This window comes from Asterias rubens, chromosome 1 (genome assembly GCF_902459465.1).
Source record: "Asterias rubens chromosome 1, eAstRub1.3, whole genome shotgun sequence".
NCBI classification, from domain to species: Eukaryota; Metazoa; Echinodermata; class Asteroidea; order Forcipulatida; family Asteriidae; genus Asterias; species Asterias rubens.
In genome coordinates, this window is record NC_047062.1 from 19,719,993 (window position 1) to 19,743,793 (window position 23,801).

At 39.6% G+C, this 23,801-nt stretch overlaps 1 protein-coding gene across 3 annotated transcripts in view; it reads right to left on the bottom strand.

Annotated features, from left to right (window-relative positions):
- Positions 1-23,801, bottom strand: part of LOC117287651 (signal-induced proliferation-associated 1-like protein 1) — a 68,235-nt gene that overhangs the window by 2,521 nt on the left and 41,913 nt on the right. For all 3 annotated transcript variants that reach the window (XM_033768216.1, XM_033768214.1, XM_033768215.1), the window contains 11 exons: positions 23,291-23,436; positions 22,814-22,928; positions 21,972-22,109; positions 20,077-20,192; positions 18,192-18,313; positions 17,058-17,627; positions 16,459-16,589; positions 14,548-15,173; positions 13,968-14,151; positions 12,277-12,484; positions 8,602-8,745 (listed from right to left, as the gene is read on the bottom strand). In XM_033768216.1, coding sequence (XP_033624107.1) covers positions 8,602-8,745; positions 12,277-12,484; positions 13,968-14,151; positions 14,548-15,173; positions 16,459-16,589; positions 17,058-17,627; positions 18,192-18,313; positions 20,077-20,192; positions 21,972-22,109; positions 22,814-22,928; positions 23,291-23,436 — 2,500 coding nt within the window. The remainder of the gene's footprint in view (positions 1-8,601; positions 8,746-12,276; positions 12,485-13,967; positions 14,152-14,547; positions 15,174-16,458; positions 16,590-17,057; positions 17,628-18,191; positions 18,314-20,076; positions 20,193-21,971; positions 22,110-22,813; positions 22,929-23,290; positions 23,437-23,801) is intronic.

Genomic DNA, 23,801 nt, shown 5'->3' on the forward strand with positions numbered 1-23,801 from the left:
TGTGGAAATACTAACACGACTACTTGAACTCTGGGAACACCAAGGGCGCTCTTTAATTCTCTAACCACTGCATCATGTAAGGCGTACGTTCGAATTGCAAAATCGTTGTTTTGAAAGTACCCTCTAGCATATGGTGGTTCTGACATGCATTGTAGCATGCAAAAAAGGCGAGTAACATACACTTTAATATTTTTTCAATGATTTTGAGAAACTGCGCCTTATACGTTGAGTGCCTTATACGCAGGAAGTTACAGTACACAAGGCTAAGACAGGCAACAACCGCAAGGAGGGTTTGGTCCAACTGTGTACCCATCTTTGGGGGGGGGGGGGGTATGTCACTAGAAATACATTGCACTAACTGTGCTCTGCTTGATATGCTACATCAAAGCCGGGTTCATACTTTATGCTAATGCGATACGAATTTTTGGCGTCACAAGGCTGTTTTGCAGTGAATGCTTCGCAGGAGTTCAGCACAAGTCATCTGACGCAAACTATTTGTCGCTAACTTGTAACGTCAAAATTCGGTCGCATTTGCATTCACAGGAAGTATAAACCGGGCTTACATGTATTTATATTCAGTTCGCTGCATGTAGCTACATGTACGCAGGTCAGCGCCTTGATTTTACACAATGATAAAGTTAAGAGCGTTCTGCACGCAGCGCTGTGGTGGTAATGTTTCCAATTAACTTGGGCACCCATATAGCGTGAGGAGGGTCCCATGATGCAACCCGTCATAATATTTAGTGTGAGGGGGGCAATTGTCAGGAAATGAATCATTTGGGGGGCCATGTACATGCACCTAGTGTAAAGTTCACAGCTCCTTTCTTAAGGGCTAACTCAAATTTGTATACTAAAATACTCACAACTTTCTCTATTTTTGAACCACATTCTTTATGTCTATTCTGTATCACCCTGGATTAAGATTTATTAAAACAAGTGTTTTGTTAATGATCCCGACTGAACTGAATGCTAAGAGGTTCAGGTGTATAAATTGCCAATGAAATGGTTTTCTAAAGTAAGCCCACCATTAAAGTTAAAAAAAAAAATTGAAAAGCTTCAAGCCCCATACACCCTTTCTTCTGTCAACACACCTTGAATACATTTCACGGACTGGGTCTGTCTATTTATCTTAACCATGATGCGTGCAGGACAATCAAGTCTGGCATCCTGTACCTACATGTGACAGTCCCTAGGCTGAATGCTCCCCATCCCCCCCCCCCCCCCTGACCACGCTAACTCATCAATGCCTGGTGTCCACAGGTGGGGAAATGACAACATACTGCATGACTGCATACAGGATGTCAAGAATTATGCAGGCAGTATGCCACAGGGTAGCTTGTGGGCAGCAGTAGAGTGCCATGAAATATTACCAAAGGACTCTTATCGGTTTTTTTGTTTCATGTTCAGAGGGGGCTGAAGTTTTAGAAATAAGTTTCAGGGAAAATCACAAACCTTCCAAACCGTTTTGTGTACTCTTCAACAAATAACCTCTGCTAGGGTCGAAACATCAGGTCACTAACCATTTTTAGCATTGATACCATGGGTTCTTTTGGTTGGTAAGAAATTTGCAACAGCTAGTTTTTTTTCTCAGATAAACTTTTGTCAACTCGAATAAGGGTTGATTCCTACTGAAAGTAAAGCAGTTTTTTGTCTTTTTTAAAAGACAACAATCATTCTAGTTTGTTTGAGCAAGCGATTGTAACATGAGAAACATAATCTTGCGAGTCTGAAAATCTTTCTGACACTGGCACTTTTACTTTTTAGATGATTCATTATCACGAACTGTCACTCTCTCAAATAAATTAACATGACATCCCTGGGTCCCACAGAAAACCGCACACCCAAGACACCGAGGGGGGTCCTTGCACTGAGTTGTCAAGGGGAACAAGTAATTAATGTATTAAGCTACAAGGGCACTATCACAGAGGGTGCTAATCCTGCCACCCACAGGCACAAATCATTCTGGATTGCGTGTTAGAGAGCGACATCACCCAAATTGAGTAGGATTTATTTAATTAAGTAAACTGTGGTGTGGACACAAGAATAATCTTCCACTTAAAGTGCAACGTACTGAGGGATATTTTGGCGATACAAAAACGAGCCGTTTTTCACTCTTTAAAGGGTTTGAGTACTTTCTGTACGACACAAAAAACTAAACTAAACATAACACGATTTAACACAATGATGGTAGAAAGCTTCCCTTAAAATATTACCTGCCTAGGTGCTGTAGTTTTTTTTGTACAACAGATTTGCGTGATTCTCGTGAAAACACTGCTCTGTGATTTACAATTCCAAGGTAAGTTATATTACATACATCTTCATTCCCAGTGAGTAAGAATTCATGTCAATACAAAAGGTATCCAACCATAGTGCCATCGTACTGAGGGATATTTGGCGATCTAAAAAAGGAGCACGATTTCACTCTTTAAGTTTTCTGAAGTTGACACAACATGAGTTGACTTTTTATGATTCAATTCGCTGTCCACAAGGCCTGCCTTATGACTCCAAATGCATACTTTTCCAATTTCCATAGCTCTGCTGTGACGTCTAATTCACAATGAAGTCTTCTTCTGTCAGAATCCACTGGAGTTTAAACCTGACATAAATCATGTTCCGAACCCATCCCCTACCTCCTATTGGAATTCCCAATTATTGGTTTGATTATTTTTAGAACAGGAAATACTTATTTAAAGTGGGGGGGGGGGGGGGGGGGGTGGGGTAGAAACAAATTTGATTCTCTACATTGTCTGCTTTGTGTCTTGAATCAATAAGGTGCAGGCGGAATGCTTAGGCAAGTACCAATTATCTGTTATCCCCAAAGAACAATTCTCTTGATGCAGCCGTGATTGAGTGACTGATGAATGCGGAGTGTACCTTTGTCCCAAGCGGACAGAGTTATGATACAATACTTGCATGGTACTATACGAGTCATTTCTTACAGAGCCATCACGCTGTCAAAAAAAATAACTGTCATAAAATTTAAAGGCTAACCTTTCCTTGAATGCAGTGTCACTTGTTGTACTGGGAGCATCAAGAAATTTTGATAACATGATAAGAATATAGAATTGCAAAGGTCGTGGGTTCCAATCCCACCCGAGTAATATGCCTGTAATTTTATTTCACAGAGCTCGGGAAAGAACAGAGTATTGACCCATTTCACCTGACGTCATCAGCAGAAAAATCTTGAATGCGCCATACTGGTGGGCAATTTCACTGTGCGTTTTTAAATTAACTCTATGCTGCGCGTTATGCAGTGAAAGTGTGCATTTTAGGCGACGCAGCGTTAATACATGTACGTAATCCTAACTGCTCACCAACATGGTGAGCGTGGCATTGGTCGCCGCGTATGATACGCGTGCAAGGGGTCATTACAGTGCTAACACACATCGGTGTACTTGGGTAAAACCAAAATTAATATGATAAGACTAAATAAACAAAGTGTAATCCTAACGAACAAAGTGGAATCCTCTGCCTTCTTTGCTCGGTTAGTGACAGGGAAACTGAGCAAAGAATGTAGATTATAAAATATAATTTTGGAGGCTAATTATCTTTCCTCGCCAAAAGACATCTTTTGGCAGTCAGCCACATATATGACCAAGGAGCAAAGCCAGAGATCGAAAAGTGTTTGATTTTTCCAGAGGGAAGGAAACTGGGCGGCCCGCAGAAAAATCATCATGGCACAAGAGAGAACCAACACCCAACTACAAACAGGGACACATTTGTAAGAGGCGAGAGCTTTACTCACCATACCACCCACTACCACCCATGATGTAGGCTATATTCACTGAAACAGGTGAATTAACAACTGAAAATGACACCATTATCTGTGGGTTATTTTTAACTGATGAATGACTATCGAATGCTTGACTTCCAGGTGTTAACAGTTGTACATCAAGAACAATTAAAGCTGACATTTCCTAACTTAAAAACACCCAACAATTCCATGATAACCCTGGCCCGATACTTCTCATAGGCAACACAGGCAATTGCCTCCATGCCCCCTGGTCATTGCCTTGGTGCCCTTGATATGCTCCAGTAAAAATTAACAATTTCTTCATAGGGTGCCTTTGTCCAAGGAACTTTGCCCCTGCCCTTTCAAAAACGAAGCATACAGGCCTGATAACCTTTAAAATAATGCCTGTAGAACAAAGCCCCCATCAATAAGTCAAGTTATAAGCATATTACAATCTAATACAATCCTATCCTCTCATATGACTTAGTCTTAATATCATATCATAAGTCCGGTCTAATAACTCTGATGATAAAACATTTCTGACACATGTTTAGTTACAACAATAGCAGACAGGCAAACTGATGTATCGTTTGTATAGCTCCACCTGCTATCAGCAGGTGATGCGAGTCTTCACATCTCATTCGGGATAGATCTACATTGTGTATATATAGGAGGCTCAGTGACAATACAATGATCAATGGAAGGATGTTAGGATTAGTCAGTAGATGTCACAAACTCATCCCCAACTAAGTACTTCTTACCTAAGTGGGCTTACTAAGATAGACATTGTTTCAATGTTATACTTTGAAACCCTTCGTTTGCTGTGCGTTGTAGTGTTATATGAGAACTAGAGGGTGTAGAAAAACAAGTGACACGACCCGATGAGAAGCATCTTCATCCCATTAAGAAAATGGTGATGACATATCAAATAACACAGGTTACATAGCAGTTCACACAACCAACACCGTCGAGTTGAAACCAACGGTTCTTTTCAGAACCACCCCAACTCATTAGAGATAGTCATTACATGGTGTTACCGCAAACTTTATCTTATTTCCACCATGCAAAGTTTCAAATCCTACTCAACATGTTGTATTTAGAGCAGGAGACACCTTTGGCAATTGTCAAAGACCAGTATTCTCTTTTGGTGTATCCCAATATGCATAAAATAACAAATCTGTGAACATTTGCACTCAGTTGGCCAACAAAGTTGCAAGAGAAAAATGAAAGAAAAAACACCCTAGTTGCACAAATGTCTGTGCTTTCAGATGCCTAAAAAAGGCTTCATGCCTGAAGTCTTTTAGTGTTTGAGTATTAGAAATTACCTCTTTCTAAAATATTTGGGTGGGTGGGTGGGTCAAAACAATTTCTAAACGACCCCCAACTGCATATAGCAACACACAAAAATTCAGGCAAGTGCCATTTTTGGAATGATCTGTCAATTACATTGAAAATGCAACCAGGACTAACATGCGCACATCAGAACCTTGGACGCTTTTCAAGAGCACTAAATGTCAACTACTACGTCCCAATTACAGCACAGCTCAAGCAGTAATCTACATACGCCCCTCCGGCTTTGTCAGTTTGTACCCCAGGGGGACCAAAATACTTCCCTTCCTTCGCTGAAGTTGATTTGACAAAATCAACCGCTTTTGCTAACCATGCGTCACAGCGTGCTACCTGATACCCCATAAAATGTCAAACGGCAATCAAGTCTATTCTCATAAAAAACTGTACGCTTATCGAAGTGAAATTCAACAATAGAAATTAGTGCCGATTTCCGAGAGAAATTGGTTGATCTTGCTGCTTTGTTTTGGTTTTGATTTTGTCAATGTTCCAAACATTCATTTCTCTAAAAGGTTTTCTCTAAAAGGTTAATGGCAGACCTATCTACAAACCATGACAGCAAAGTAATGTTTTGTTTCCTTCAATATTATCCTTTAAGGAATATAATGTAGACATTTTTTTAACAACCTGTTACATAATAAAAACAGTTTATGAAGAAAAAAATTGAAGACATTTCAGAAGCACAGTCATGCACTCTACTTAAGGACACAACTAGGAGCCCCATAGACTAACAAATCTGGGAAGATAAGCAGTACACAATACTGTGTATTTAACTCGCTTGATACCTTCAAGAAGATTTTAACATTTATGAAAACTATACCTTGCTTATGAAACGAGTATTTAAATTAGCACTCACAGTAAGGGCCCCTGATACTCGTTTTATAAAACTGCATTCAGCAGAAACACATAGGAATTGGACAAAGAAGCAATTTCAGTCAAGCCAATGAGTCTTTGAAGCTATTTGGAAAGAAAATTATATCGTGATCAAACCAAGACAGTTCAACAGAAAAAGAAAGAGATACAGAAGCAGTACAGACCGTAATACACCTCCATTTCCTTGGGGAGATGATAGCAGCCCTTCTGGAAGAAACCCAAGATGACGTTCATCACCGAGTTACCACAGCCACTAAACCATTGATACACCGCTCGCATCCTCTGCTTGAAATCCAACCAAGGAACATCAAAACTAGGAACTTGCGCCATGTTGGCTCTTTCTATGAATGGCAGAATGAACCCCCTTCTCTCTTCTCTTTAACTAAATCGGCTAGAGAATTCAAACCTTGAGACTCTCACCCTCATAAGAAACCAACTCATGCAGTGACGAGACCTAAACACATGACGTGGAGCTGGTGACTAGGAACTACCGGGCACTCAACAACTTGACGTAGAAGCCCCTGAGAAACTGGGCAGCTAGTGGGACCTCTCAGGGTGACTCCACTTTTTCGTAGGGAAGCCAAAAACACACATCTACATTTGTTAACAGCCTTCCGCAATAAACCAGTTATTGAGTGACACACGAGAACACCCAAACCGTAAATTAAATTGACAAAACACAAAACAAAATCGAACAAAGTTTCCTTTCTACTTCTCTTCGAAAACCACAAAACACACCCCCACCCCCCTGCAGAAAGAAATAATTCTATATGCACGTAGGCGCTTAATTACTGTGCTCATGGTACAGTAACTAATATCAGTGACGCACCCGAATATGACCGAACGTTGCGGTCGGAGACATGTAGCTGTATAACGAGCAAGTATCCCAAGAAGGCAGGTATGGAAGAGGGCACTGATTGAACTCTACAGAACGGCTCATTGACTATTGGCTATAGCATCCTGATGTTATTTCCCCTTAGGTAATGGGTAAATTAAGCGAGCTCAGGCAGAGGAAACAGCCTGAAATACATGTAATCCAACCCCTTTTTTATGAATACGGTATGCTCCAGGTTAAAACTACACATTATTAATAATAAAAACCTTTGAGTGGATTGCTTGTAATCCAGTGCAGACTGCTATTAGAAAGCAGAGGTTGACAACACTGCATGTACTTAAGGGGGCCGTCAACATTTTTCAACATTTATGGTCATTCAAAAAAAAGAGTATGGCGGAGAGGAGGGTCTGAGCCAATGTATGACTTTTAAAGGATTTGTAAAATGCTGATATTTAAACAATGTGAATCAGTTTGGCTAATAATAACTACAGCTCTCCAATGCTCGTTACCAAGTCAGTTTTTAAGTTAATATTTGTTTTGAGTAAATACCAAACGTGTACCTTCCCTTAAAAGGTATAGTGTATACAAAAAACTATCACTATGATGACAGAGTTAAGGAAAATACTCCACAGCAGGCTTTCCATTATTGATGGAAATACATTCGCCACTGGGTATCAGATCATTACATAACCAATCCAGCACAAGGTGGTACTACATAACCAATCCAGCACGAGGGGGTGTACTACAAGAAAATGAATTCGAACATATCTTAAGTCTCACAGGAAATCGATCCCTAAGCCGAATGCTTCCCTCGCTAACTGATATCCTTCGGTAACTATCAGTGATATCCCTGGCGCTCAATACACATGGGGACCAGGGAAGACATTAACTGTTAACAGCCTAATGGAAGGGAGGAACCGTGGACTTATTAGGTAAGTTGGTTTATGGAGATATTCTAAATTACCGAGCACGATGAATGGGTGTGGTGACTCTAGAACGTTCTGCTTTCTTAATGACATGGCGTAAAATGTGTGCCAACGATTTGTGTCAGCACCTTTGGGAGTTTAAATATAGAGTTATGGTTTGTTACGGACCATTTCAAGATGATGTTAAGTTGTTGACTGGACTCTCATTGAAAAGTAAAGACACATGCGAAAGATCAACTCAGCTGCGTGAAAACTATCCGTTACTCCATGTTGTTTTTGTGCATTGAAAACAGATTGGGTTGCTATAATCAAAGCTCCTTAACCACAAAACTGGGCAAACCAAACCCTGGGGTCTATTTCACACAGATAGTCTTAACTCTGGACTCTCTTCAGGAGTTATTCAAAACTGAAGGCTAGTCCTACGTAAGGAAGAGCAACTCATCCTAACTCGAGAAAAGACTAGTCTTAACCATCCCAGCATTTCTATCTACAGCTCAGGGGTGACAGTCATTGCAGACAAAAGACTCTGAAACTGAGATGCAGATCTTCAGAGGTTGAAGATTTATAGATTCCAAGAAGCTTTTGGAAAGAGTATCCTCATGCTGAATGATTAAATTAGGAGAGAAATACAGCACATTTTCTTTTACCGGGCAGACTTTTTAAATGTCTAAGTTCAGATAAAAGACTGAAATTTACTTTATCACCGATGTAGACAAGTTTGACATCCACAAAATGACACAAAACATGAAATGAAGGCGCTCGGGCATGGAATCACAAAGGAAATCTTATAGCATCATTGCTCTTAACCATCTACTCCGAGGTTCGGTTAACTTTCACACTATTCACAGAGGTTATTGATTAGTTCAGTTCTAAAGACTACTACCCACCAGTATCCTGAAAAGCATTGGCCGTCTCCACCAGATTATGCCAATCAAGATTAGCGGCCGAGTCCGGCAGCGGAAACAGAGACGGGTTGGACGTTGTTCCTCGGTTATTGTTAGCGTTGAGGTCATCTTTGCTCTTCCTGGGCTCTGTAAGTGGTTTAATAAGATGACGGTGGTTGAGCCTCATGATTTCTAAAATCCGAGATGCGGGGGATGGATGAAAATTGGTCGGGATTAAAACGGTGCCAGGGTACGGCTGGTTACAACCTCTGCTTTGGTTACAGGTCGGAGATCGGATTATTACCGCAAAATAACAAGACTACTTCGTTTGTGATGGGAAAGGGGAAGTGGGTGATTGCACATCTCTAAGGGAAAAAAACTCCCTGCTTCTCCAATTCTCCAGTAATAAATTAACTTTAAGAAAAAAAACTATAAGAATCTGATAGGAAAAAGAGGAACTGGCAAAAAATCGATAAGAATCTAAATTTTAGAGATCCTATTGAAATTCTATAGGATTCTATAAGAAATTAGCCTACATGAAAGGACTTTTTTTTGTAAGGTGAATAGAACATAATTAGGACTCAAAATTTGGCCAGGCAGGTCGTTAATAAGCTCTACAGCGAAATAGAGGCTAATTACATATTTTATAACAGAAACAAATATTTAAGAGAAGTAAAGGCTTATATGCATATTAAACACAGTAAACTCAGAATAAGAAGCAAAATTAAATCAACAAAAAATAAGAACAACATAAAACAACATACTGGATGCTAAAGATTCAAACCTTTATCATGATGCATAATTTTCTGGTCATGTTCCCTAGGTACACACATTAACAATCACTAATATTGATTCTCACAGCAAACAAAGAGACCAGACTACTCTCTCTTCACTGTTTAGTGAATAAAACAACATTACACACAAACATAGTGCACACATGGCATGCAGCAGGCGATCAGAATGTGTAGCTGACAAATTACGCCACTTCAAAGCGGACCAATCATAGCAGAGAATATGGAGAGCCTACAAAACAACATGTCTATCCAATGAAATCATTGGGCCTATGAGACCAGTGCAAGTCTTTATTGGATAAAGACAGGGGACCAGTCTATAGCTACGGTAGCATACAAATGGTCCTTTACAAAAGCCAAACCTTGTAATCTTTGCAGAAGGAGTTAGAAGAAACGGAACAAAGCTTATTTATTATTTGGACAGTCATTTGTCAAAAGAAAATCTGTTCGAAATTTGTAAAAAACATATTCAAGACCATTTTATTTTCTCATTCTAAAACTTGAACCACATACAAAATCATGTTTTATTTGAAATTTTTTGAATAAAATGTTCTTTCCAAAGTAAACCTCAGTCCTGAATCTAATTTGAGAATTTTTTTTCCAATCCTTTGAACTCTTAATTGTATTCTATAAACATAATAGAGTAGTCAAATACATGCATGTGTTCTGGTTGTTAAAATGATCCACGACAGCATTTAATCAGACAAAGCATTGACAGGGATAAGACTGCATTACACACAATGATCATAACCTACTTTTCTTCCCCTTGTTAGTCCTTAACGGTTGTTGTACTTTGATTCGTAAGGCTTGGTGGAGATAAAAAAAATTAAAGGAAATTCATGCAAATGAGTTAAAAACCTGATGATGCACATGTAGCTAACGTAGGCACAGGTTTTGGGAGAAGGTTAATAGCAGGCATGAGAATGGGTGATGATAAAAAAACAGGAAAAAATTCAGTTGATTGGAAATGTAAATATTCCATCATTTTTTGTGTGCGAAGCACACAATACGAGCGCGCAGCGCGAAGTCCCTTACGGCTGGGGTCCAGGGCCCGCTTAAGGGCCCTGGGAGCTCTTGGTATTTTAGAAGCTCTGTGGTGGTCTCTGATGCATTTCTGACACCAATTTTTCCAGGTAGAAGTGAGCTACTTTTGTGTGATTTTTCCTTTATTTTTTTTTTTAATAATAGGTTAAAGGGAAAATAAGGAATGTAAAGCTCAAACAATTAAAAAAAATTTGGGTTCGCCTGCGATTTTGTTACAATTCCGGAAAAACAAAGGGGGAAAAAAATAATAGTAATAATATTTTTATTTTTTGACGATCTTATCCCTTATTTCTGCCCTTGAAAATGTTTTTTTTCTCACCAACAACCATTTTTATAGGTTCTTGATTTGAAATTCGGTTGTGTAAAAGAAATTCTTTTGCAATTAAATGTTTGTGATTTTAACGATCCGTCGGCGACGCAAATTTTAAAATATATATAGGCCTATATATTTGGCGAGAGCGATGTGTTTTTGTGAAAGAGGTTGTTATTCAGCATAGGGTATAACTGGAATGAGGTTGAGATTAGACCCCAACATAGAAATAGAACCAATGAAGAAAGCACGTTGTCCGGACGTACAGTGTAGTCGCTGGTTCCCAATATATCTTTCGCTGGTTGTGAGGCAATAACAGGTACCAGTTTACCATGGCCCGCCAGCGATCTCAGATTCGTGCCGCGCCGCTCATTGGTTCGTGTGCAAACCTGCACGTACACAGTACACAGTACACATGGTGCAAACACGTGCATTGTTTTTTTCAGTAGACTTTCAAAAGTCTCCACACGTGTTATCTTTGCTGCAGCAGCAAGCGCATTACACGCAAACATTATTGAACCCTACCACTATAAACGAAGCAAGGAATGAGGCAAGTTTATACATCTGTCGCTGCTGCTGTATGCATGCGCGATGTCAGGAAGACAACAAGCCGTAAATTGGGCCAGCTACTGGACGGCAATTTATTGTTTAGGTGCCGGTATTTCATGAACGACGTGTGGGGATCCGCGATAATAACAATTACAAAGGTAAACTTACATTGTCTGACTAGAGAAGAGGGATTAGAGAAATCCAAATGTATACCCCCAAAAACCTACCCCCCGAATTTTATAGCAAATTCACATCAAACTCGGAGACCACAATTTTGAAAGGAAAAAAACCGGAATTCCGGTTTAAACCAGAAGATTCTCATGCCTGTAATAGTTTTCTGTAGTCTTTTTAAAGCATGGGTTCATCTGGGTGTTTTGCTTTTTTTCCTGTAACAATCTACAGTATTGACACTTTGCAGATGCAGAACGCACCTCTGCACAATACAACACAATGCGCGTCTACCATTTTCACCATTTTATTGTGCACTTTCTTACTCCAAAAATGGAGTCAGGATAAGCGCGCAATATCAGTCAAATACTGTCAAATACTGGTGACAGTATTCGCACAGGAAAGTGGTCTGTCGAGTTCCTATTCAGGTCCTGTTGTTCCACTACCTGGCATCAACCTCAGGGACACAGTCCGAAATTGTATCATTAGGACATAGGTAAATGAAATAAATAAAAGCTGGATTGGAAGAGTTTTTCTTAAAAGGTAGAGTAGGACTGAAGGATTTAGGATGTGAATGTGTCAGTGAATGGTAGTTACATGTTACTTGATGAATTATAGTGGGCCATGTGCAAATGCTACATTACATGTAGGAATAAGCCAAATTAGTTGTTAAAACTCTACATTCAGGAAAGTATGTGATTTGTTAACACAGAGAAATGAACATCGTTGATTAGATCATATTTATACAGAAAGGAAATTTTGATACTTTAAATAAAATACCGAAAGAGAGCAATGCATAAAATGTCATCAAAATACCTTTATAGTTGTCGGGTGCCTGTGCATTCTGGAGCTCTGAGTTGGTACTTGTAAACAAGACATCGTTATGGCTGTCCATGTCATAGCTATCCCTGCGAGGTGGGCGATTGTACGGCCCGCCCCCAGCTGCGATACTCTCATCAGAATAGGTACGATGGAGAGAGCCAGGCCTGCTGGACTGGTGAGCATGGTCCCTTGATGGGTTGGCCTGTAAGGCAATAGGGGTAATTCAACATTATTTTAGTGAGCAGTTTTCAGAAAATGACAACATCAGAACGGATTCTTCTTGGATTCTAGAATAGTTACATCTGGTTAAGATGGTTGTAATGTATGCAGTTTTTGCAAAAAATAGTTAATGGCCTGACGTTTCGACCCTAGCAGAGTCTTTCTCAAAGGCTAAAAGACAGTTTTTGCATCAACTTTCATTATGTACATCACAGCAGTAAAATAAATGAGAAAATAGAATTCGCTGTTGCAAACTGCTTACCAACCAAAGGAACCTATGGTATGAACGCAAAAAATAGTTATTGGTTTGACGTTTCGACCCTAGTAGAGTCTTTCTTGAAGGCTAAATGAAAGGCTCCACGGAAGACTCTGCTAGGGTTGAAACGTCATAAACTTTTTTTTGCAGTAATACAAACAACTACTAAAGTTTCATGCATTTTAGCTTGGGAAACAAACACCTCAGATTCAGCCAGTAACAAACTAACAGTTAAAAAGTTCACAATTTTTAACGTAAATATTGCAGTAACTTAGCCTAAAGGTTAAGCAACATTTTGAAATTATAGTACAAGAGAGAAGTAGAGGAAAAGAGAGAAGAAAAAAGTGAAATGAAAATGCAAAAGAAATTGGTATTTTCAAGAAAATTTGGAAACGAGGGTTGATTCTTTTTGCATCTCGCTTAGCTAAAAAGGGCTCCCGAGACTTAATGAGAAACATACACGGGATAATAGAGAAAGAAATCTTTTGATGTAAAATTGGTTTCTTAATATAAACTGTGGTGTAATTAACTCTTTCATGCGCCCATGAAATTGCTGCAGAAAGAGTTGGGAAAAGGACTCCTGGGGTGCTACTGTGGCCTATTCAAATGGGGGTGGGCACTCGCAATAAATAAAAAAAAATTAAAAAAATGGGTCCATATGATCAAATTATCACTCAAATGGTTCATGAAAGGGTTTAGTAATTCCATCTCTAATAAAGAACTTTTTTATTCATAGTCAGCGCAACTAAACATCTTAAGATGTTCCCCAAAACTTGAAAAATGTTATATATTTTTTTAAACCCTGCATGCAAACGAGGAAGACCTACTGGAGAGCAAAAACAAAACCAAGGGATGCCACTCAGGAACACATCAGCCCAAAACAACAACCACAGCCAAGAGTGAGAGAGTAGCATATATTTACCCAGACATTTGGGAAACCAAGGAAGGCATCCCGAAAACGAGTCAGAGAACGACTCCTCTGAGGTAACCTTGAACCAAAGTGGATGGGGAGAGAGTGAGAGAAAATGGGCTTGGGTGGTAGAGGGGGTAGCTGGGCACCGCAGTAAGGGAGGGGCGGAGGGGTGCTGGAGGGTGGAGGAGGAAAAGAGAAAGTCGGAGGAGGAGGAGGAGGAGGAGCAGGAGAAGGAGTAGGAGGAGGAGAGCCAAGAGATGATGGTGAGACTGATGATGTGATGGCCTTCCTATTCACCTGTGGTCCCGATGCCGAGGTGGATGCAGCTTTGGACGGCTCGATGTTGAGAGACTCGGGCGCGATTAGTTTGCGAAGGTTTTCTTGGACCTCGTTGCTTGCCGGAAGTGATTTGGTCCCTGCCAGACCCTGGCGGAGTCGGGTGTTAAGCGAGTCATTGGAGCTACGGACCTCTGTTGTTCTTCTGAAAAACATAGCAAATTGAATTCGTAAAATTTAAACAGTTGCTTGTAATTTTGTCTAGAAAGTAAAATATACTGTAGAGAAACAAGCACATGGTAGAATGCTTTGTTTAAAGCACATGGACAACGTTGGTAAAAAAAAACTACAGCATTTCAGACAAAAATATTTCAAGGGAAGTTTTCTACCATGACCCATCTATATACTATCTTACCTGTATGGAATCTGTGAATGTGAATATATTTTCAATCTTGCCAATGTTGTGCATTCCCTTTAATAAAACGCAAACATCAAGTACTCAAAAGTTATTTATCTCTTTCTTCTCTAAAATTTAACAAAATTAATCCTTCAACAGGGTGCAAAAAAATGGACCTCTAAGAACTCATCTTATAAAACTCACCTGCGAGCGATTCTGGGACTAGAGCTGCTTTCACTGATACTACTACTGGATGAAGCAGAAGGACCAGCTCTTCGATGCCCACTACTCATATAATCCCTAGGTGCAGTGCCATGTACCGTATTCCTACGAGTTTGCTCAGGACTTCTGTTAACCATAACAGTGCGCGGTAGACTGCCTCCATGAGATCGTAGATTGTCACCCCCTCGTTGACTCGATCCGCTTGAGTGTGTGGAGTGAGAGTGTAACGAGACGTCACTCAGGTTGGAGCTACTCGCCGTAGGGAGGTTGAGGTTGCTGGTGATCGGAGCCGGCCTACCGACCCTCTGCTGTAGATGCTGCTGCTGTTCCAACTCGCCCGGTGTCCGCTGCTGCTCGGGGTACAGATGCTCAGTCGGACTATAACGTTCGGGTTTGCCGTACAGTTCACTTTCTCTATACTCCCCCGGTATACTGTGCTGAACTGGTATGTTAACTGGTACCATGCTGTAGGTCGGCTCGGCAACGTCGTCATGTGACGAGGCAATGCGGCTGTCATGGTAACCATTGAGGTCGTCGTGGGTATCGTACCATTTCTCATCATTGTTTGTCATTCCAAGAGAGTCCCCACCAGGTGTGTGTTTTGGGGGCTGGAAAGCAAAATGAACACAAGTTTTTAGATTAAATACTTTTTAAAAAAAACATAATAAAAACAAATTTAAGCTCGGTTCATACTTCCTGCGGTTGAGAATGCAATACAAATTGTTGCGTCACAAATTCGCAACGAACAATTGCAACAGTTGAACTGTGCTCAACTCCTGCGTTAGAGCTAGATGTGTTAACTGATATTTATGAATGGATTTTTGTAAATGTTAAAAGTTCATAACGCAATTAATGACATCTGGAAGAGAAGAAGCCAAAGAATGCAGGATGAATTCCTAAGATTCTTCATAATTTGTTGATGCTCTCTAAAAAATATTTAGATGGAGCCAACACATTGAATAAAATGTTAAAAAGAGCGTCTATACTTATGCACGAGGTCATGGAATCATCTCTGTTGGTCGTTCCCACAAAGAACTTTTGAAAAAATCGAAACCTTCAGTTTTCCTCAAAAAGGTTGTTACCTTATATAAAAAATACTGGGTGTTATAATCATGCATTGTAATGGGAAACAAAATTAGTATTTGCATATTAGTATTTTCCTTATTGACTATCATTATTCTTGGATAAAATTTTGACAATATTTGTCCAAACAACATTTTGTTCTATTATTGATTAATTCCATGCCTTAAAAACAAGCATTATTTACCATAATTATTGTCTCCCAGTACATAGACGCCATGTTTCTACAGCAATCTCAACTTCCCTGCACTACAACTTACAAGACACCCATAATGCACAATTTCCCATTCAACATAATAGACAGGGCAATGACCAGTCTCAGTCTACATCAATATGAAGGGAGCCCTCTCTTGACGTGGCATAGCTTTAACATTGCATATTATTATTGTATTACTTAGTGGAATTGTTTGTGGCGAGTTGACATTCGATGATGTCACAGGATGGCACGAAACTCCTGTAGTCTGTCTCAGGCAATTGCATTTCAGAGACAGCTGGACCAAATCCAGTATAAATTGTTCACAGACCTTTCAAAAAAAGCTTTCAGCTGAACACATGTTTTTAATGATACGCCATATCCAAATGGTCAAAGGCATAACTGAAGTCACTTGTAGCCAAACTGGGATAAAAAGTACATACTTGCCTGAACCATATGTGTTTGTCAAACCATTTCCAGTGGACAACTGAGAATCACTTTCCCATCAAATCAACTTTGAGGTCATTCAGGCTGTAGTTACTCTATAAATTTGATCAAGTACTTTTCAAGGTAAAGTTCAATAAAAACATTGCATAAAGATTGATTATTTCTTGACTCACCGCTCGATAGTGACTGTTGGGCGTGGCGAATGGGGGCGGGTTCCCTCGCTCTCTGTTCCCCTCAGGGTAGGTCGCAGATTGCTGATGACGTCCCGACCGCTGCAATGAGGACTTGGAGGAGTCGGACAGGACTGTAGTAAAATCAGAAAATTTTGGCTTTTTTACTGAATCGTGAGGATAAGGCTTGCAGCAATGGGAGGCTTTTGGATGGTCCTTTTTCACAGTTCTCGCCAGAAGTGCGCGTGCTCAGACTTACGCGCCGATACTGAGCATGTGCGTGCATGCTTAGAGATTATAAAGAAGGACCGTTAGTTTGCTGCCGCCAGCATTTCAAAAGTCTCACATTGTACCAGACAACACTGAAAATTATCTAGAGTTTAAGAGGACTAAGTGATATAATATTTTCAAATCAGAGACAAAAATGTAAAACTGTAAGAAGCAAAACAGATGCACGCTGGACTATGAACGTAGGACAACGAATGTGAATCCCAGATTCTTCATTATTTCCAGTTGGTTCATGTTTTCTACTTGGTTCATGTTTTCCATATTTGTATTATTATTATTATTTTTTTCAAGAACAGAAAGAATAATGAACCTACCTCTGCCTCTGGAGTAAGGTTCTAATTTATCTTCCATTGAGTTCTGTCTGGCGTGTGAGCTACCGTCACCGGCTTCTCGAAGCTCATCTTGAGAGCCCATAATCTTAGAGTGTCTGACGGCCGCTAGTGACGAGATCTGCTCAAGCTCTTCCTGAGAGCTTTGCAGCCTCGCCGGAGTCTCATGCAGTCGAGGCCTGAGTTCTCGCGCACTACGTCTGGCATTCGCCATCCGCGAGAATGTCAACTCTGCCCCATCTCGCGAGCCCCTGCTATCCAACGAGCCGTGACCCGAAGAGATGCTGGATTCCCTGATGGCCATCCGGTTTGCGTTGTTTACCTCCTTCCAGTAGTTGACTGTGGCGCGATACCGGTGTTGACCTCCGACCCGAGGTTCCTGTTGGTGGGTGATGCGTCGCTCGAGCGTGGCGATGGCGTTTCGGACGGTGTTTGGGTTGTCAGGGTCCTCGCTGGCTCTGGACATCTCTGAAGCGGTTCTGGTGTGGGAGATAGAGGCAAGGGTACCCGGTGTTGTGGCTGACCTTGAATGTGACCCATGACCGCTTCTTGAATCTGAATGGGAAAACATATATAGACTCAGAAAATACAAACACATGTCTTTAATTTTAAAGCCTTCGAGAAAGACTCTGCTACTAGGGTCGAAACGTCAGGCCATTAACTTTTTTTTGTATTTATACCATAGGTCCTTTTGGTTGGTAAGCAGTTTGCAACAGCTTGTTCTATTTTCTCTAAGTTTCCAGACTTTAATTGTTCAATCAATTTGAAAGCAGGACTGATACTTCATTCTTGTAAGGGCAAGAAGGTTTCTTTTCCCTCAGTAAAGGGCACCTCTATGAGGAGTCATCTAAATTTCTTCTTGGAACATTTTAAAGAGCACCAAGGCAATGAACAGGGACGTGTTGGTCAACGCCCCATTGACTTCGTGAAGTATAAGTACTTTCCATATAAAATACAAAATGACAAATTTGCAAAAAAATATACTTAGGGGAAATAAATTAAGCAAACTAAATTATTAAAGCTTTTCAAATTTTATTCAACGCAGCTAGTTCTTCTAAAAAATGTACTGGCAAATGTATGCTTATCAAGCCTATGTAACGAACCAGGCACCAGTCTTACCTCTGCTTATTGTGATAGCTGCACGATAGCTATGTCCTCCCTTGCCATTGCTGTAACTTCTGTTGAAGGGTGCCTTGCCAGTGTGGGGCAGGGCTGCATCGTAGTCAATTGGAGTGCTACCCCTTCAAGAAAGAAGAGAAACGAATAAGCAACGTGATAATTGCTGCATTTTAACAGATTGACCCTGCTGTTATGTTACAATCAATGAGGCTCCATTCCACATAACCCTCCACGGCTACCACTGCTAACAGGAATTTTCTCAAAAAATTGCAGTTTAAGTAATCACCATTTTATATCCCTGTGTTATTCTCCCGTGCAGGTGACCAATACTGAATTTTGTAATTGATCACTCTATCACATGTTTATGCCAACATAAGAAAGAACTGACCTGCTATGGGAGTGGATATCCTTTACATATAATTGACATCTACTAAGAGGTGAAATTCACCCTGGGAAAATAACTACCTGCATGTAGATTTCTTTGTGTAAGTACTAAACACTGCTTTCATGACAAACATCTTTAACTATGTTTTTCTCCATTTTAGTAATTGAAATAGTTGAATTCTAAAAACGTGAAATTTGACACCGTTCTCTGGATACTTGGCTTTTATATTTAGTATTACTGCGGAGTGTCAACTGTGTAGAGTTATGAATTTGCATGCAACAAATAATGCAGCCATGAGCAATCCATTAATAACTTAGCCCTCTGTTTGTCATTCCTTATAAAAACTGGGGAGGGCAACTCATACATAATTGCCATCTACTACGAGGATTCCTTAGGGAAAATAACTACCTTGATCTCTTTACTTAAAACAGGTAAGCCGAAAATACACACAAGGTCAAGGGCATCATCCCGCATGAGGGTATGGTCCCAATATGAAGTATTGAGGCAGAGGAAATAGGGTGATTAACTTTGTTCCTAAAGTGAAAACTAGTTTGAACTTTTCAACAGTCTCTTACTCCAATCTCAAATTGACTGCAAAGTGATAGAACACAGCATCAGAGTATCAAGTTGCAATTTTGCTTTAAGGGACTTGATGGAAATAAGCCATGTGTCACCAGGTCAAACTGATGGCCTCTTTTGTCAGTCCTGTTACCTGCTGGGTTATCATGGACTGGACAAGAAAAAGAAATCTCTTAATCCCACCTTATCTTGCTTTCCCTCTTGCTTAACCTGGACGTCTAAACTGCGGTCTTAAACAGGTTGTCAAGAAAGTATAAAGATGTCTATTGACAAACTTATAAGCAAGACTGGCTGATGTGACTTGACATCCAAAAGTCCAGACGGGAAGTCTAACTGACAAGGTTGGACTAAAGTTTGGTCAGGAGGACTCTTCTTACTTACATGAGGCCAGGGGATAATTATTATTGCGGCACTCAGCTCCAACAGTCACCGTTCTCCACTTACAAGCTTAGCCACAAATGTTAGCAAAGAATGCTAATAGTAATTTGAAGTAAGGAAGTGACCAAAAATTCTTTGCTAACCTGTGAAATATGCTTCTGTTACATGCATATTCTTCTATAAGTTTGTTAGCACCGATTATACATACACTTATGGTAAGCATCTATAGGCATGAAATTAGGGCCTGCCTGCACTTAAGTGCTCAATTCCCAGCATACAAATAAGTTGAGCACACAAAAGTCTTGCTAAGTAGTAACTGATGCCAGTCAAAGTGTCATGTTATGTACATGTATATTGGATGTCACTGGTTTCCTCCACAAAGTTGGTCTTGGCAAGTCACGACAGTGTAAATTATGAAAATGGATCCAAGGCCACTTCAAAAAATCTCTCTGACAAAAATAAGAATTGAAGGAACTAAAAAAAAAAGAAGCCTTTTTGACTCTTTTTCGAAGGAGGATATAATAAAGACAATGTTTTTTTTACCTTCTTGGGCTGCCATCTTCATGGGGTGGAACAACAAGAACTTTAACGGTTTGTGAGGTTCTGAGAAGGTCTATCATTTCATCATGACTTTGGGTACAGACAGCAATCTCACAAATCTAGAGGATAATAGAAGCATAGTTAGTTTGTTTATTGTCAAACATACATGTGGGTATCATCATGACTTTGGGTACAGACAGAAATCTCACAAATCTAGAGGATAATATAAGCATAGTTAGTTTGTTTATTGTCAAACATACATGTGGGTATCATCATGACTTTGGGTACAGACAGCAATCTCACAAATCTAGAGGATAATAGAAGCATAGTTAGTTTGTTTATTGTCAAACATACATGTGGGTATCATCATGACTTTGGGTACAGACAGCAATCTCACAAATCTAGAGGATAATAGAAGCATAGTTAGTTTGTTTAGTGTCAAACATACATGTGGGTATCATCATGACTTTGGGTACAGACAGCAATCTCACAAATCTAGAGGATAATAGAAGCATAGTTAGTTTGTTCATTGTCAAACATACATGTGGGTATCATCATGACTTTGGGTACAGACAGCAATCTCACAAATCTAGAGGATAATAGAAGCATAGTTAGTTTGTTTATTGTCAAACATACATGTGGGTATCATCATGACTTTGGGTACAGACAGCAATCTCACAAATCTAGAGGATAATAGAAGCATAGTTAGTTTGTTTAGTGTCAAACATACATGTGGGTATCATCATGACTTTGGGTACAGACAGCAATCTCACAAATCTAGAGGATAATATAAGCATAGTTAGTTTGTTTATTGTCAAACATACATGTGGGTATCATCATGACTTTGGGTACAGACAGCAATCTCACAAATCTAGAGGATAATAGAAGCATAGTTAGTTTGTTTATTGTCAAACATACATGTGGGTATCATCATGACTTTGGGTACAGACAGCAATCTCACAAATCTAGAGGATAATAGAAGCATAGTTAGTTTGTTTATTGTCAAACATACATGTGGGTATCATCATGACTTTGGGTACAGACAGCAATCTCACAAATCTAGAGGATAATATAAGCATAGTTAGTTTGTTTATTGTCAAACATACATGTGGGTATCATCATGACTTTGGGTACAGACAGCAATCTCACAAATCTAGAGGATAGTATAAGCATAGTTAGTTTGTTTATTGTCAAACATACATGTGGGTATCATCATGACTTTGGGTACAGACAGCAATCTCACAAATCTAGAGGATAATAGAAGCATAGTTAGTTTGTTTATTGTCAAACATACATGTGGGTATCATCATGACTTTGGGTACAGACAGCAATCTCACAAATCTAGAGGATAATATAAGCATAGTTAGTTTGTTTATTGTCAAACATACATGTGGGTATCATCATGACTTTGGGTACAGACAGCAATCTCACAAATCTAGAGGATAATATAAGCATAGTTAGTTTGTTTATTGTCAAACATACATGTGGGTATCATCATGACTTTGGGTACAGACAGCAATCTCACAAATCTAGAGGATAGTATAAGCATAGTTAGTTTGTTTATTGTCAAACATACATGTGGGTATAAATATGTTCAAAAGTGTGACGCAATTTCACACACCCTTTTAGTGATTGTTTTACAAGATGAACCTCTTCAAAAAGACACCCTTTATCAAACCTTTTATTTTATTTTATTTTAATTTCATTTAATTTAATTCTTTTTTTTGGGGGGGGGAGCAATCAGCATTAAAAGATTATTTTCAAGAGCTTTCTAAAAAATATTTTAAAATACTGTTCTAATAATTTCACATTATTCTTTCATACAATTTCTATAGGTTTTATTAAAACTGCATTTTCACCGATTATTTATCAACTTAGAAGCATTGAACTAAACTCACCTCAACGAGCCTTGCCCCCTTCCTGAGACCAGCTTGCCACGCCCATCCATAGGGATCCACTTCTACCACAATACCCTGATAGTGGACATGGAAACCAAGCTGGCCTAGACCATTACGCAGTAGGGTGATCTCCTGGGTCTGTGGAATGAGAGTCAGAGAGAGACAAAAGTTAGATACTTATTGACATAAATAGAATTTGATGGTTAACACATTAATGCACATCAAAGGACAAGTATGAGAAGCGATTTATAGTTGTAGATTTATGTCGAAGTTGGCATATCGTGGCTGAGCGGTTAAGAGCATCTGACTAAAGCTCTGGTGTTTGTGATCAGCAGAGTGTAGGTTTGAGTCCCGTCGTGGTTTGAGTCCCGTCGTGGTTTGAGTCTCGTCTTAGATAATGATATCACTGTGTTGGCTTGCTATGAGAAAGCATTTAACCGCATACACTTATTTTTGAAAAACGACAGCTACTCGATTCAATTACCAAATCCTGAACTTTCCGTGAATAAAATGGCTACAAGTGAAATAGCCAGATAACCAGCATTAGAGTTAACATCAAGCACAAAAGATTTGCCGGGACAATAAGAGGTTTCACAAGTTGAACAAACTGCCAAGAGAGCGACTATGTAAAGAGTACGTCTTCTACAGACTACTTCTCCCAAGCATTATGACCTGCTTCAGGGAATATGTTCAACTCCAAACATCTGCACTGGAAAAATGTCAATAAATCACACGGACTCTACCCCAGCACCAGCTGGTGAACAGAGGGCCACGATGGCCAGACCTCATAACTCTTCCTAACTTTTTATAAATTTTGATATATATTTTTTTAAGCAACAGACCTTGATCCCTGTTGAGACAGCCATCAGTCTCTTCACCATCTCCGGAATCTCGTCAAGATGCTCGTCTGGAATGCGTATCCGAACACAGTTGCCCTCGTTGAAGTACACCTTGAGACTGGAATAGAAGAAAAAACCACAAAGCAATTGAGTATAATTAGATTAGTGTCATAGCAGACTACAAGAATTAACTTAGGAAATCGTACCCATGATCGGTAATTGTTTCCATTATGGGAAATCGTTTCCTTTATAGATCTATCTTTATCAAATTGACAGCATAAAATCTGATGGACACATTTCTATTCTCGGTATTTAGGTGTGAAACCCCTCTTATGAGTTCAATTTATAACTTGACTATTCTATCTGATAATTAGAGTTAAATGCTAATCTTCGCAAAGAACAAACAGTATTTAGGATGCTTTTTCGTAAATTTTATAAAGCACAATACAGCGCAAATGTTGAGGCCTGAATTTGTCTTACTTGCGTGGGTTGTCAGTCCATCCAATGATTGCTCTACAAGGAATACTGAAGATGACGTCTTTGTTACATTCTCTGACCAATGTGAAGAGCTCTGGAGAGACAGCACAGATGCACTCTACTGGATCAGACAGGCTGAATTCATCCACCTTAAGAAGGAAGAAAATGAAAAGGCCAAGACTGAGAGTTAATACAGGCATAATACTTGGTCCTTGTGAAAAGGTAGGAATATGTCATTCAGTACAAGAGCTGACCTACACAGTGGTGTGGGCTTAAATAGATTTTGCAGGATATAAAGCACAATTTTTCTGATGCCAAACAAAATCGGAAATCAGACAAAAAGTAGGAAGAATATCATGCCTGTTAATACAATTCATCCATGTAACTCATTCAGGTATTCAGAGTGTTTGACCCTCCAAGGCCCATTTTTAGACAAGCCTGTCAACAAGAAAGCTTGCTTATTATTTTCTGCTTAACAGATTTATGGAACTGGGCCAAATGTTGTAAAATTGTC